General features: G+C 33.9%; 1 protein-coding gene across 1 annotated transcript; it reads right to left on the reverse strand.

Annotated features, from left to right (window-relative positions):
• Positions 1-1,579: 1,579 nt before the first annotated feature.
• On the reverse strand, positions 1,580-7,693 carry LOC132181370 (probable receptor-like protein kinase At2g42960). Its single transcript, XM_059594563.1, has 8 exons — positions 7,112-7,693; positions 5,637-6,367; positions 5,444-5,548; positions 5,179-5,301; positions 4,684-4,854; positions 4,459-4,588; positions 4,016-4,225; positions 1,580-2,198 (listed from the first exon to the last, which is right to left on the reverse strand). Exons 2-8 carry the CDS (start codon positions 6,290-6,292, stop codon positions 2,070-2,072), a joined length of 1,524 nt encoding a protein of 507 aa, XP_059450546.1. The 5' UTR covers positions 6,293-6,367; positions 7,112-7,693; the 3' UTR covers positions 1,580-2,069.
• Positions 7,694-13,895: the final 6,202 nt, after the last annotated feature.

Below are 13,895 nucleotides of genomic sequence, written 5' to 3' on the forward strand. Positions count from 1 at the left end.
AAATAGGTGCATGAACATTATGAAGCATTTGACTCGATTGCCTCATAAATGCCAACGGATCCTTCCACCAAACTACTTTTTCAATTGACTATCAATAAAGAAAAGAAGAGAAAAACTTGGGACCTTCAGCTTGGGTTGCTTTGGAAGATTATCTGCCTCCATGCTGTTTTTAGAGCATTACATGGAAGGGTTGTGTTGTTTCATTTATAGATTCATGAAATCCTGGTGAGGAACATTCACCCAAGTTAAGTGGATAGATGTAGTTTTGATGTTCAGATTGTCAACTTTTTGAACAACAAATGAGAGAATTTTTATAAAGTTTACATAGGCGTGCAGATATCAAACAATCTGCCCCTTACTCGAGCAGGTAAGTCTTATCTATGTTTGTCAATGGCCTTAAAAAAGGTCTCTATTATTCCTCTCAAAATCAACTCCCAACATTTATACTTTTTACATCACATCAATTAATTTTTATTATTATTCGAATAAAAAAAAATCACTACAAAACAATTTTTTTTTTTTCACTTTTTCATACAAAATATTCTTACTTTTTTTTTTTTTTTTTTTTTTCACATCAATCAAATCTGCTACAATTCTATGCCACTTCCTTTTTTAAGGCCATTGGCAAACATAGACTCATATTTGCTACATAAATTGCGAACAATCTAAACAACAAAATAGCTGAAAATCCGAATCTTATTTAAGTGAGGGTACAAGGGATGAAAATAGACTCTTATGTACGGATGCATTATGTATATTTGGAGAAATTACCTTTTACCCCATAAACTATAATGCTTTAGCACTTCCCCTTATGACCAACTGTGACACCCCCGACCCCCATGAACTACCATTTTGTACCCAAAACCCCCATTCCATCAGTCAAAGGCCCATTCGGTTAGTCAAATGCGTTAACTCAGACAGTCTACCCGTCACTTTGCCCCCATAAACTACAATTTATTGTCACTTTACCCCCATGAACTATAACGCATTGTTACTTTGACTATCTAAATTAAAGCCTTTGACTAACGAAAGGGGCCTTTGACTGACAAAGGAAAATTTTGGGCACAAAATGGCATTTTATGGGAGTCGAATGTCACATTTGGTAGTTCATGGGGGCAAAGTGAAAATGCATTATAGTTCATGAGGGCAAAAGGTAGTTTTCCCTATATATTTGAGTAATGCTATATCTGGGACTATTATGCCCTAAACGTAATGCAACTTTCAAATCACAAGGAATTTAAGATAAATCACTATTACATTTGAATCTAATAGTAATTTTAAAAGCTACGTTAAAAGATGGATAAAAGGGAATAAAAATCTTACATATATTACTCTATATATTTCAAGTATGGTTGATCAGAAGTAAGACTTGGGTTTGGAACAAACAGTGACATGGCATTATACGGTCAACAAGCAGAGAGACAAGTGCACTGAGATAAATGGTTTGATTGGAATCTTATCACAAAGGAATGAAAGGGAAAGTGAAAAAGAAACACAATGGTACAAGCATCATTCTGCTGCAACAAAGAGCAAAAACATCACTGTATAAAGAACAAAAGGACATGATCAAATGATTCAATGCTATAAAGGGTAATACGAAATTATAATTATAAATAAAAATGAAAAAGGAAAAGTAAAGCAGAAAACAAGTAAGAATCATTCAATAGTAGTTATGAAGAGAAAATGGAAGAAAAAGAAAATATTACAATCATGTATTGAACAGACAGCTCACCAGTCTGATACACGACTGTACAACAAAAGCCTCTCTTTCTCTCTCTCCCTCACTCTCTCTCTCTCTCTGTCTCACACACACACACATATTAGACATGTTTATAGGGCTGAAGGCACCTTCTCTCAATGCTTGAATAGCCCACACACGGCCAAGCCTTCATGATCTTTCAGGGCTATCTCCAATTCAATTCCAACAATAAAACTAAAAGCTTCTTCTTCTTTTTTTTTTTTCCAGAAAACAGACTTTGAGATCAGTAGTATTTGATGAGTTACTGAAAGGTTTATAAGTCTGGCTGTGAGAATGCAATAATTCACCCAGATAAAAATGTTTGTCAGTCCTATCCATGGATCTCAGACACATGGCTCTCTTTATCCCCTGCCTTGTTTTCAGAGTCAGCTGGACCAGAAAATTCCTTCGTGGAGTCAATTTCCAAGCTGGCTGTACGGCTCCTTGCATTCCTTCGATCCTGAAAAGAATTGTAAAATCCAAATATGATTTTCTCATTAACTCCTGTACTCTGATGAGCATAGTGACAAAACACGATTTAAAAATCCGTTGTCAACAGAAATTTTACATTTGGCATAAATTCAGAGAAAATTGTAATTAAACTGAGAAATGTTCAGGGAGGATACAGACTGGAAAAACAATGCAAACTAAGCAAAAGTGTACTCTCATTCAATCATTCTAGAACTGAACATGGTATATAAATCCCACAATAAATCTAAAAGTTAATCCACAATGGAAAGGTTATTCACTACTATCTCGAATTGCTAAAATATAGCCATCAACTCCACACAAAGAGGGATGAGATAATCAAACTCTAGACACAAGAACAGAACTGCAAAACTTATACATGGATGCACTGTATGAGACTGTAAAATATTAGTGTTCAAGCTTTCTACATGTGAAGAAAACATCAACAGCTGTTTTAGAGAGCAAAATCAAAAAAGCTCTAGTGGCAAATTTACTGTCCTCTAATTTTTAATAGATCATACAACATTACCACATAATAGGTAATGCAACATAAACCTACTATAAAATTAAGGGAAAAAGAAGAAACAAAGGAAAAATGATAAGGCACTGTAATGATATACATGCATCATACAGTCTTCTATAAGCCCTTAAGCTGTATAGCATCTTACAGCTCCGTTCCTTAGCTTGTTTATGTAATAACCACAGCTCAAGCTTGATTGCTTGGACCATTTTAGAAACAAATGCAAAGTTTGTTATTAGGGTCGCAAGCAAGCTTGCTAACTTTGTATAGGCTTGAAAATTTGCCTAATAACACAAAGAGGAAATGTAACACCCCGATCCCATATTGGGAAGATGAGAAGAAGCCCACATAAAGTGGATGGTTTATAGAGATAGTCATGAGTGTTAAGTCCTACATTGCCTAGTTACTAGGTGAAACTAGGCTTTATAATGAATTCTAGGGAAGCTCCAAATTGACTAGTCATTTTGGAGTAATAGCGCAGATGTGGCTAGCGCTTTATCCTGAGTCGTTACAAGTGGTATCAGAGCCACCTAATAACGCCAGGTCATGTGGTACTAGAGCACTGTATGACGTGGACCTGACGAGGACGTCAGGAGTTTAAGAGGGGGAGTTTGTAACACCCCGATCCCATATTGGGAAAATGAGAAGAAGCCCACATAGAATTGATAGTTTATAGAGATAGTCATGAGTGTTAAGTCTCACATTGCTTAGTTACTAGGTGAAACTAAACTTTATAATGAATTCTAGGGAAGCTCCAAATTGACTAGTCCTTTTGGGGTAATAGCGCAGATGTGGCTAGCGCTTTTTCCTGATTCGTTACAGGAAATATGCATGCGCGCACACACACTATATGAGGTACTAAAATTATATTTAACAATGTCATTTGTTGGATGAACATAAAAGCTAGTTGAATGTCCTTCTAAACTTAAAACATGCATTTGTGACTTCAGGCTTCAAATCAATGTAGAAATCAAGCTTAAAGTGAAACACAAGCTTGGAATTAATTCTCTTATCAAAATTAAGCACCGCTCAACCCAAGCTCAAACTCATTAATTATTTCTCAAGTTGAGCCTAAACATGAAACCTTGAGCTTGAATCAAGCTTAGCTCAGCTCAAACAAGTAAAAGCTTGATTAGCTCACCTTGTTTGAAGCCCTAATGCTCTAACACTGGAAACAAAGCCGCATATTTCTAAAAATTCAAAGAATACTTCAAAACCCAAACAAAGATAGTCAAACAAACAAACAAACAAACATAAAAAATCGTTCCAGGAAGAGCACTGATTTGCACCTCGCGAAGTGGATACTCATCAGCTTCGAGCATTCGTACAACCTGACTCATTTTGGGTCTCTTATCTGAATCAGGATCAACACATCGAAGTGCTACCAAAAGAGAACGTTTTAGAGCGCGTGTGGTGGGTTTAACTTCAAGGTTTGGGTCCACAACTTCCTCAGTTCTTCTTGTTCCTACCATCATCTTTAGCCACTCGACAAGATTAACCTTCCAGGAGCACAAAGAAATGTTTATTAGAAATCTTGCACAAAATAGTACATCTGAGCTATAGCCCTTGTGCTTCAACACATTTTAATATGTGGATAATTTAGATAAGCAGTAAGAATCAGCTTGTAACCCAGGGGGAGGTTGAAGAGAGACAGAGACGGTGAGAGAGAGCCAGAGACAGATGTTGAAGTTTACATGCTCAGTAGCAGACAATTATTTTAAGAATTGGGTACCTCATTAGCAGGCCGGCCATAGTCCACAGGGTCCCTTCCTGTTACTGCTTCTAAAAGGAGGACACCAAAGCTATAAATGTCACTCTTCTCATTTAACAAGCCAGTATTAGCATATTCTGGTGCCACATAACTGAAATTCACAAAAGAGACAGCTTCTAAGCCCCATCTGAAGAAGTTTTATTAGCTTATAGATTAAAACTACAGGGAATCAAATTCTACACTTACCCAAATGTTCCCATTACTCTAGTCGTGATGTGACTTTCTCCAGAATCCAAGAGTTTTGCCAATCCAAAATCAGAAACCTTGGCATTAAACTCATCATCAATCAGAATGTTGCTTGATTTTATGTCTCGGTGAATAACTTTTGGTTCTATTGCTTCATGTAAATAAGCAAGCCTGAAACCCAATGTGTTAAGTCATTTTTCTATTATATTCAAAGTTCCACTATTAATAATGTCACGAGTGAAATCAGAAGATGTAAAATTGTCATAATTTTGAAAGCCTGTTCAAAAGAAAGACCAAAACTAGCCAGAATATGAAATCGTCATGGAAGACAATGAATTACTAAAAGTAATAAACTGTCTATTCTGAAAATATATTTGTCCAGTCAAATTCTCTACAAGATGGGTATTCGAATCTGTTAGACGAATTATTTGGCACCAAAATTGAAAAACAAAATTGTCATATATGAAACTATTTTTAGTTGAAAGATTAACTTACGCTTTAGCAGTACCAAGGATCACCTTCATGCGCGACTCCCAAGTAAAGGTGCCATGTTGATGCATTGCCCCATGTAGCCATTGTTCTAAGTTTCCATTATTCACATATTCATACACCAGCATCCTATGAAATAGATATTGGATTTTTAAACCAGCTGAAACTATTAAAGATAAAAAGATTCAAACAGAACTTGGAAGTATTGGCAAGAAAGTATAATATGTAAAGGAATCTAAATGATTCAATCAAAAAGGTAAAGGAATGTTACCTGTGAACTCCTTCAATGCAGTAGCCCAGGAGTCGAACAAGATTCTTATGACGAACATGGCCTATGGCCTCAACTTCAACCCTAAATTCTTTCTCCGCCTGTCCCCTATATACCCAAGTCACAATAAAATCATGAAATTTTTTTTAACGAAAGCATTAGAAATTAAGAGAATGTGTCATTAAAGCATCCTTACAAGTTATTAAGAAGTTTCTTCACTGCCACCTCAGTTCCATTAATCAGTCTCCCCCTGTAAACAACCCCATATCCACCCTCACCAAGCACATTTACTGCAGAGAATCGATTAGTAGCAAAATCTAGATCCCTGAGAGTAAACCAGTGGCCCCACCCAAGATGAGAAATTTCTGGCAAGCCAATTAAAGGAGAGGCTGTCACAGGTCCTCCATACGACAATGAAGACTGCTTCCTAGCAGTCCCAGAGCTTCCTTCTTCCCATGACATTGAACTTAATCCTCTCTCATGATGATAAATTGAGCTGCATTGACTGACGCTATCTGGATCGCTCGATTTGCTTGGAGCCATATGAACTAATGTTTTCTCGGAATTCTTATCACTTGACTTATCATGGATTGAAAGAAATAAACTTTCATGAGAACTCTGAGTTCCAACCTTGTCAACCTTGATATCTTTCGAAACATTTGGTATTTGGGAAAGAGAGAATTTGTCAATGGATCTCCTAGACTTCCTCCGAAATGTGACCCATACAGATAAGATACAAAGAATTAAAACTATAAATGCACCAACACATACGCAGATCAAAACCCATAGTTTCAAACCCAAAAATGCAGTCTTTTTCGATAATTCTGTATTCAAAGAACCCTCAGATGACATATCTGATCCCCTTGAATTCTCAAACTCACAACCGACTTGATCTTGTTAGTTTCGGTACCAAAGTGACATCCCCACCTGTGTACCAAAAACATGTTATCAAAATGCCTTTATAATTCTCGACTGTCATGATCATGCGCATATCTACTTTCCACCTAGCTCTTATATCAGTTTTGTTTTTTTATTTTGGATGATTAAAAACATGAATTTGTTAATGTCAAAATTCTTGGTCGAGCACGAGCACAACGTAAACCTTGGATTGTTTACACTTTGTTATGCACAGTAGAAGTCCTGTATATGCTACAAATATTTTTACCGGCCAATGTTTTCTTACAAACAAAAATGTGAGGATATCATTCACCAAGAATACATACTGCTCACATATTCCTCCTAGGGGAATTTTAATTTAGAATTATATCCAGCCTGTGGATAAACATCCTGGTTACGTTCCTCTTTGAGATTGCTGAATTTGCACACATTAAAAATGATCAATCAGAAAATAAAACTAAGAATCTGGGAAGAACATTTAAGGAAGTTTGATTAACGTCGACATGGACTGCTTAATGAGAATTAAAGCTCAAAAACAAATTTTTAGTAATATTTCAGAAATTTGAAAAATCAGGAAAATCCCATTAGCATATAAGTCATAATAATCAAAGAAAGTTCATAAATTGCACATTTGATAAAAAAATCAAACACAAATCCAAATCTATCAAAAAGGAATAAAATGGAAGTATCACTTATTATCCAAGTAAGAGATGGATAAAGGCGAATGTGAATTGCAAAAAATAAAAAGTGAGTTGTAAAAGATAAAGCACTTACCTTTTATGGTGATCTAAGTTAACCCCCTTGATCTTCTTCCTTGAGCACCCAGAGAAGCAAAGGAAAGGCTTCTTTTTGAACCAACAGAGACTCAATAAGCATAGATAGGCCAATGTAGACCTCAAACAATACGAAGCTACAAAAACCCAGATGCCACAAAAAAATACAGTTGGGGAGGAGTAGTTTACAAGAAGGGATTGTGGCCTCAGGTGGGCCAAAAAGAATTCAGAAAATGATTATGAAAAATGGTGAGGAAGAAGGCCAGACAAAAATCTAATCTTTGAAGGGAGAGAGAGAGAGAGAGAGAGAGAGAGAGAGAGAGAGAGATTTTGGGAGAGAAAAGCAGAGGTGGGTAAAATGGTTGGTGGGTTTTGCCTATGTGTTTATAGATGGGAGGAGAGAGGGACCTGAGCAAGCTGGAAAGCTTGGTTTGCAATGGAGGAAACCAGAGAGAGAAACAGTAAAGGGAAAGCAAAAATGAAAGGAACACGAGTGGCATTTATAGCTGGGCTGGGTGAACAATATTCAATAAGCAAACCAAAGTAAAGTGGAAAAAAGTGGGAAAGAGAGAGAGAGAGAGAGAGAGAGTGAGAGAGAGAGTCAACCAAACAGGAGGGGGGAACTCCAAATCTAGCCTGCTCGAAGCTCTACTTTACCAAACTGCCCTTATGTCCTAAAGGAATTCCTTTCAAGTCTTTTAAATTTCTTTTTCATAAAAAAAAAATGAACATAATAAAATTAAAAAAATAAAATAAAAGAAATTTTGTAGTTTTGAATGTTCATATAATTAAGAAGAAACTTTTACTCGTTTTTGAAAATACTATCCCACCCTTACACTTAATTCCGCCCCTATTTGTATGTGCTAAATTCAATTTTTAGCAAAGTTTGTGGATAATAAGATCAACTTTCTTTATAACTAGGGATAAATGTAAAATTAGTTTTTATGGTTAACCTAAATTATAAATAATTTTATGTGGTATAAAAAAATAATTTATAGGTGGTCAAGGTATGCCAAAATAACAGTTTACTTCCTGAAATCATTTTATGTTAAGGAACTTAACAAAATCTATCACTTTCCCAGTTAAGATTACACATCAGCCTTCACTCAACGTTATACTGTTACAATAAATCAACATAATCTCTCATTTCCCCTAAATTTTACCTTGTACATAACCTTCCCTCATATTCATCTTTCTCAGCTACTTCATAAAATGTCATTGTCAAATTCTCACGAAATGCTCCAAAATCGTGGTGATGAATATAAAAATGAAGGAAGGTTATGCACGGAATAAAATTTTGGGGATAAAAAAGATTAGGTTAATTTACTGTTGCAGTATGATGTGACAAAGGAACGTAATCTGTTAAATTACTTAACGAAAATTAATTTTAGGAGGTAAACTGTTATTTTGGCCTACTCAAGAACCTATAAATTATTTTTTATACCATATATAGTAGTTTGTAATTTAGACCAACCACAAGAACCGATTTTGCATTTATCCCTTATAACTATAAGTGGAATCTCTCTTGCCTCTTGTTGAATTTGAAATTAAATATGAACCATTAACAAATGCTATAGCACATTATTGTAATTTTTATTACGGCACTTAATCCAATATCTTTTATTTTTATTTTTTACATACAAGCCATTTTAAATACCATTATCAACAACATAGCATTATCGTGTCAGAAAAAAAAAAAATAACAATTGATGGGATTGTACAGTTTTTGCTTTCATAAATACGAACCTTTTTAATCATTTTCTTTAATGATACATTGGAGAATGCGAGAGAAAGAGATAGAGCATTTAATATTGAAGTCAAAACTAAGTTCACTCGGAAAATATATTTAATAATTGTATGGAAAAATGGCTTGGGTTTGTTATTTTTTTTTCTTTTCAAAAATAAAAATATTAAAAAACTATGACAAATTCGTTTAGTTCCAACGGTTACAAGGGGTATTTTGGCCAATAGAACTTGACAAAACCCGACTCTCAGAACTTGTAATATTAAATTAATAATGTTCAGAAAAACAGATGTGCCTTTCTTGAATATCATCATGTCTTGGAGTCAGAAAAAGCCTCCAATGGAGGAGAGAAACCAAAAAGAAAAAAAGAAAAAAAAGAAAGGCTTTGATTTGAAGCATAACTTTTGATTAAAGTATTCTCCCAACCAATTTCTTTTCAATCTCCTCTTTCATTTACACTAATTGAAAGTTTAACGATATGTTTAGTGTGATGGAAAAGAAGCCTACTCATGCACATTTCATAGGCCCCACTTGGAAGGCCCAAACTATAATTTTTTGAAATAATATAAAACAATTAGGGGTAAAAGTTTGTTTTTAAAGGAGTTATAGGAGCATTTTTAAAAACATAATCACTCTAAGCCACCACGTAGTTCCGCCCCTCCCCCCAAATGGCCAATCCTAGACATCCGATCATTCTAAATCATGTGCTTAAACTTCAGTAGGCGTGCTACTCCTTATCGCGTTTATTTTACGTTATCAATTGACATTATGTGTTTTAAGTGGTCTTAAATTCAATATATTTTTATAAATTAGGAAAAAAATTTAAAAAAAATCTTCTTGAATTTTCACTTGTTTTGACATTACCTTCTAAAGTTTAAAAACTTTTAATTAAGGATATAAAACTTTTAATTTCTTTCAATTGCACCATTCCATAAGGATTCTATGCCCAAAATACCCATCTTTTTTTTTAATATAAAAAAATTGTAAAGATTCAGACATTTATTTATTGTAAAAAAAGTATCTTTGCAATTTGTTTTTATAAAAGTAAAAATAAAAATAAAGTATTTTAAGCATTTTGACAAGATTTAACGAAAAATTATAACGAAATTGAATAATTGGAATAAATTAAAAATTCGATTAAAAACTCTTATCTCTCTATCAATCTCTCTATCACATTTCCTTCTCTTCACCTCTTTTGGGTAAAAGCTTATAAAGTATAAAATATTAAAAGAATGTTTTATTCAATATTGGGAGGAATGTTTTTGTGCTTCCCCCAGCTTAAGGATAAGTTGGTGAAGCAAAATGAGATGCAGATACCTTTTTGAAGAAATAAATGGATATGAGCACACAAATCAACACAACCTTGAATTGCTACTGTCCATGGATACTTCCCATTAAACGAGAAAAAAGGGGAAAACAGAATCAGGTTCTTTCTTCTCATTTCTTTCGTCTTTTCTTATGCACTACTATATGTTGTTGCAGACATTTAACTACAGCAAATATAAATACAAAAAACCTTGCAACTGGAAGAAAACCTTGTAAAATGAGTCTTTTTTTTTTTTTAATTGTCACGGTCACATTAACAAATTGTATGACAGTTATATAGTAGTATATTAAATTTTTTTTTTTTTTTATATCGAAAATTTTAGAAAACTCCCATGAACTTTCACGGGTTTTGAAATTGTACTTCACGAAGTTCAAAAACTCTCAATTAAGAGTATCAAACTTTTAATTTTTCAATTCCGTTATCATTTTCTGTTAAAATTTTTAAAATACCTTTGTTTCTTATTATAAAAAATAAAAATAAAAACTTGTAGAAATTCAGGCATTTACTTATATATATATTGAAAATTTATATGCGGGTATTTTGAAAATTTTGATAAGATTTAATGAAAAATCCTAACAGAATGGGATAATTGACAACTCGATACCCTTAATTGAAAGTTTTTGAACTTTGGAGTGTAGTGTCAAAACGAGTAAAAGTTCAGAAAAATTTTGCAAATTTTTTATTTTTATTATATTGCCTTCTGTTGTACTATATATTGGTGTTGAGATGTTTTTTCCTCCATTATATAGTAGGTACGAGTAAATGAAGATGTAATTAGTGTAGCTAGTGAGGTATTTTCAAGTTAGATGGACCAGGGATTTGTGATTGAATCATATTAGGTTGAAGGGCCATTTTGTAAATTCCCTATAAATTAATTAATAAAGAAATTAAAAAAAAAAAAAAAAATTTGAGGGGAAGTACATGTATTAATGTAGTGATTAATGTTGTTATGTAAATTTTCTAACCTCACTAAACTCCCCTCCTCATGCCCTAGTTACAAACATACAAACATCAGTAGGAAAGCTTTCAGCAACTAGACAATCTTCCCTTCTCATTTTAGGGTTTTTCCTCTTCTATGGTTGTGCCATTAATGGTATTGGGTTGAGAAAATTGAGGAGAAACAGTAATAAAAAATAAAATGGAACTTTGAGAGAAGGATCAGAAACAAAGATGACTAAAAATGTTACACATATTTTATAGGGCCCAAGCCCATGGGCCCGGGTTATAAAGGTCCATGAATATAGACATAGACATCACCGAAGCCCAGAACCCATAGGGGGTTGGCACCATCAAAGACTCGTACTACCTCAGGAAAACATAGTCGGGTGTGTCTTGGGAGTGCATAGTCGGGTGTTCACAACTCACGGGTGCAAATGATAAGGAATGCATGAAGGAAGCTCGGGACAAGTTGCCAACCGAACTTGTAGCAATGACCGAGCAACATAGTCGGAAGCAACATATTTATTGCTCATGAGATGCGCAAGACGCCATCTACGGGATGCGCATTAACTATCGGGGCGGTTACAAGCTATTCACGAGATATACATTAATTATCAAGGCGGTTACAATTAGCCCATAACGGTCAGAAGATCAGATCATTAATTCACTCGCCAATTACTCCCGGATCCCGGATTGCTAGCTCGATTACCATCTTTAGCGCCTTACGACCTAGTCTATAAATGTGTTCACACAACGAATCCTAAGGTACGCAATATTTTTCCTGAGTCTAGAAGTATCAAAAGGAGAAACCTAACTTTAGCATCAAAGGATGATCCACCAGAAACATCCCCGGTGTATTCTCTTAACCTTTTGCTCTTGCAGATTGGAGGAGCGTAGAAGATCTCTAAATTGCACTTGTAGGTCACCATATCGGAAACTGTTTTAACAAAAGATATAGTTCGATGCTAATTGATCTAATCCTACCAGTAGGAGGGGTTGCATCTAAAACATTATTTTAAGGTGGTAATTGCCCTACTTAGAAGAGTATGTTGCAAAGTTGCAAACATTTTACCTCTAAAATACAATAAAGTTATTAACTCTGGATAAAAATTCTAAATTTTTTTCTTACAAAATTGTGTATTTGACAAAAAAAAATAAATGAGAGATAGTTTATTAATTGCATATATTTTTGGCCCTTAATTTACAGATGTTCAATTGAAAAGTGGTGAGTCTTCATTTGAATTGGGACCTTTCTAAAAAGAAAATGACTTTTAGGTTGCACCTTTTAATCCATAGCATTTCAAAAAATAGTTGTCTTCATAAATCAATTATTTACGTGTTAGAAAGAACGCACGTGGCACGCATCCAAGTGTGCCAACAAAACAACACATTATATCACACAATAGGCACACGTGTTCATGTGTTCTAGTGCCACGTGTCTATAAATGATCTCATGTTTATTTGATGGGATGTGTGACACTTTAAATACACATAAAAAGTTTTGTAGTTTTTCCATGCGGGACAAAATTACTTAAAGCACAAACCTGCTTTTTTGGGATTTCACAATGTACAAGATTTATCACAATTCTCCCCTAGATTGTGAAGGTTTAGTCAAATAGTGGTATCATCATTCATACGCATATAAGAGCATTCTCAATAGAGGAGTCATATTTTTATATAAAATGGCTTTTTAAAATTTACTTTTATCTAGTTTAGCTAAGCCATTTTTAAATGCATCTACATTTGATTAGCTATATTTCTATCTATTCTATTAAAATATTATTAAAAGTAATAAAAGTTCTAGAAAAAAGAGAATATGTGAGAGGAAAAATGGAAAAAGTTTTGGAACAAAGAGAACGTGCAAAGAAAAAGTAGGAAAATATTTGGGAAAAAGAGAAAATATGTGAGAGAAACAATGAAAAATAAAATAGTTTCCTTGAAAAGTGCTGCTACATTTAGCTTCTTCTTTTTTTAGCTTTTCCAATCAAATATTTATTTTATATTTTCTTTTGGCTAATCCAATGTAGGGGGTTTTTAAACATTTGAAAAGTCATTTTAGATAAAAGTAACATTTAGCTTTTCCATTGAGAATGCTCTAAGAAGGTATCTTTCAATTTAAACATTCATTTAGTGAGAGAATTTCAAATTCCTAACAAAGTCAATGGTAGCTTAAGATTAAACCAAGACTTCAATTACTTGGAACAAAAATGTCACACATATGATTCCATCTAATTTTTGCGAAAAACTCTCAAATTTAATTACACGTATCCATGTGCTTCATCCTGATTCTTTCACTAACATTTGTAAAAGTAAACATTAATTTTTTGCTAAGTGTTGTCTCATTTCTTATTGAAAATATAAACTACACTCCAAAATACATTTAAAAGGGGGTGAATAGGTGTTTATCAAAAATAATACAGACTTAAAAATAAGAAGCATGCAACAATCAATTAACAGAATATGTAAAACGGTAAATCAAAGAGACATATATTTTGGTAACGAAGTGAAAACTTTTGAAGAACTTTTTGAAAGTAAAAACCACTGCGGAGCAGCCAAACTTAAGAAATCATGCACTATAGAAGAAGGAGAAATTACAAGTTGTTCACATTTACAAAACCATTGAAGTTGATACAAAACTAGTCTTTTTGCTGGCCTTAAGGGGAACATTGTCATTTTTCTGGTAGTTTAGAGATGACATTGTCGCAATTAAAAGTTTAGAAGAAACATTGCCAATTGAGTGATAGTTTGAGGCGGGTATGTAGACTTTTGCCTAAA

The sequence above is a fragment of the Corylus avellana genome, chromosome ca5 (genome assembly GCF_901000735.1).
Source record: "Corylus avellana chromosome ca5, CavTom2PMs-1.0".
Taxonomy (NCBI): domain Eukaryota; kingdom Viridiplantae; phylum Streptophyta; class Magnoliopsida; order Fagales; family Betulaceae; genus Corylus; species Corylus avellana.

Excerpts from the sequence above, each read along its gene's own strand:
- LOC132181370 (XM_059594563.1), bottom strand. The coding sequence starts at position 6,292 with ATGTCATCTGAGGGTTCTTTGAATACAGAATTATCGAAAAAGACTGCA. Across the intron at positions 5,302-5,443 it reads TGCATTGAAGGAGTTCACAG|GATGCTGGTGTATGAATATG; the intron begins GTAACATTCCTT and ends TCTATTTCATAG. Across the intron at positions 4,226-4,458 it reads ATGGCCGGCCTGCTAATGAG|GTTAATCTTGTCGAGTGGCT; the intron begins GTACCCAATTCT and ends TGCTCCTGGAAG.